Source organism: Sesamum indicum, linkage group LG9, assembly GCF_026168435.1.
Source record: "Sesamum indicum cultivar Baizhima isolate 11 linkage group LG9, ASM2616843v1, whole genome shotgun sequence".
Lineage (NCBI taxonomy): Eukaryota > Viridiplantae > Streptophyta > Magnoliopsida > Lamiales > Pedaliaceae > Sesamum > Sesamum indicum.
The window spans coordinates 19,347,409-19,350,084 of record NC_142665.1 but is presented as its reverse complement, the minus strand read 5'-3'; the positions used below and the strand labels follow the sequence as shown (position 1 = coordinate 19,350,084).

General features: G+C 30.5%; 1 protein-coding gene across 1 annotated transcript; it reads left to right on the top strand.

Annotated features, from left to right (window-relative positions):
* Positions 1 to 1,299: 1,299 nt before the first annotated feature.
* LOC105178069 (NAC domain-containing protein 104) lies at positions 1,300 to 2,499 on the top strand. Its single transcript, XM_011101423.3, has 3 exons — positions 1,300 to 1,573; positions 1,736 to 1,983; positions 2,076 to 2,499. The coding sequence occupies exons 1-3, from the start codon at positions 1,411 to 1,413 to the stop codon at positions 2,253 to 2,255; spliced, it is 591 nt and encodes a 196-aa protein (XP_011099725.1). The 5' UTR covers positions 1,300 to 1,410; the 3' UTR covers positions 2,256 to 2,499.
* The last annotated feature ends 177 nt before the right edge of the window (positions 2,500 to 2,676 follow it).

The following is a 2,676-nucleotide window of genomic DNA, read 5'->3' as shown; positions in this document are numbered from 1 at the left end:
AATAGTATTAGTCATAACATCTTATTTGATGATGTCAAAATGACCACTAATTATATGTATTAAAACATCATTTTTTTAATTAATTTTTCATAAGTAATAAAAGGGTTCACAAAAATTGAATTATTCCATGTATTATAAATCAGTATAATTTAAAATCACAAAAAATTAATATAACGTGTCACGATTCAATGAGATCAAAAATTCAATAATTATTCCTTGTATTATAAGTTTCAAACAATTCTTTTTTAACCAAATTACTTGTATACATCATAACAAGTACTAATAAATGAGTAAGGAGGTACATCTTCACGAGAAAAGACATGATTTTTGAATTTTTTTTTGGGGGGGGAGGGGGGGGTTGGATCTCACAATTTAAAATAGTATAGAATTAAAAGTAAGCAATGAAATAAGGTTAATTTTTGAGAGTGTGATAATTAAACTTGGGCAGTCCTTTTCATGGTTTACCCATATCCTTTAAATTTCAATTCTGGGTAATACATTACTCCATCACTTACCTACAAAAAAAACATCTCAATTGCCCTTTCCACCTGTAACATATATATATATATATATATATATCTTCATCACCAACGTCGTCGTACGTATATCTCCCTTAACCTACAATTTAGGCCGCCTAATTACGTGTTATCTAGGTAAATTAACCATGCATTTTCTCCTAATTAATATAAAATACTGATCAACTAATTTCTATAAATCAATGTTGATATATATGCTCCATATACACACCAAGACTTTTTATTTTCTCACCAAGTATTTTTATAATTTTAACAGTGACGTATCATACACATATCGTATATATGTTGGCATTATTAAAACAAATCATGTATTTATAACCACGACTAATTAGATGTTATATATATGTCATTAGTTGCTAATAATAATAACAATTTAAACATAAATTTTACAATCATCCTTAATTTTTAATTAAAATTTTCATTGTCGACAAAATCAAAATTGTTGTCGCTCATCCGCGTGTGTGTATATATATATATATACTTCCACAACTTTAATATTATGTTCACTTATACATATATATCTATATATGGACAACAAAGATGCACACATACGTGACCCATTATGTTGCTTGCAACATCATGAAGACATATCCACGTATCCTAAGTACAACACAAAAGAACAACAGTAGTTTTAAGGCACATATCTATCTTTCTTTCTTTCTTGTTTTGATATTATTACCAGCCGTCTTTGAATTGTGATGTGGGTAAGTAGGGTATATGTTGCCCTACTCAATCATACTCTATCTTTATCTATCTATCTATCTATATATCTCCCTTTATCTCTCTATTTTTTTCATTATAAGTAACACACACACACACAAGAACTTACATATATTTACACCAGCTCTTCTATTTGCTTCTTTAATTCTTGGTGATGGGAGACCAGAAATTGGTGTTGCCACCAGGGTTTGAGTTCGATCCAACTGACGAGGAATTAATCGTCTACTTTCTGTGCCGAAGGGCTGCAAGCATACCTTGTTACCCTAACATAATTCCTGATCTTGATATTTATGCAGCTGATCCTTGGGAGCTAAACGGTACGTACGACGTATTTCAATCTTTTTTTTTCTGGAAATAAAAGAGAATAGTCGGGAAATGATCACATATGATGCCTATTTTGTTTTTTCAAGAATATTTATACATATTATTGATTAAGAAATTTGTTTTTCTTTTGCTTTTTTCAATGAATAATTATGTAGAGAAGGCGTTTTCGAGTAAACGGGAATGGTATTTCTTCAGTCGATGGAGGCAGAATCGATCGACTAGAAGAGGGTTTTGGAAGGAGATAGGTTTGAATGAGCCTATTTTTACAAGCAATGGAAATGAAGTAGGGATAAAAAACTATCTTGTGTTCTATGGTGATCATGATCATGAAGATGGATCAAAGGTTCAAACGAATTGGGCAATGGAGGAATACCATCTTCTCAAACCTAATTCTCAAGTACAAGTAAGGATATTTATTCATTCATCACTTTTAATTCTGATTTGATTTATATGTAAATATTAATATTTTTGAACCAATTAATTGTTTTTGTGTAGGATGATATAAATGATGAATGGGTTCTTTGTCGAGTTCACGAAGAAAATATCGTTGATTCTCAAGACAGAGATTATTTTCGTAGAAGTAGTAATGTGAGTGATGGAGTCGAGCTCTCATACCTTGATGAAATCTATTGCTCGATGGATGATGAGCAAGACGAGATAACTTTTCCGAATTAGATTTGATTATTAGCAAGATTAGAGCTCTAGACACCTATAAGTGTGTATATATATATGTATAGATATTAACTATGACTAATGATCGATCGATGGATCTAAGCTAGAAGATTAATTTTGCTTTAGAAGTTAATTAAGATGGTTCTTGGCTTGGTTACTGCTAGTTCATATGTTGATAGAAGTTTGTTTGAAAACCTCGTTAAGGCGTTGATGAAATTAAATATATGTCCTCGCCTGTGAATATTGATTTTATGGTTTTGACAAAAGGAAGTGTATTATAAGAATCCTAACTGATAAATATGTCGCAGGTGCAATTCTCTCTGACGGATTTATTACACATAGTAATGTTACAATATCGACATAATACTAGCTAAATTCACAAGTTTAATTTTATTTTTCTAATGAACTTGAATTTATAAGAACA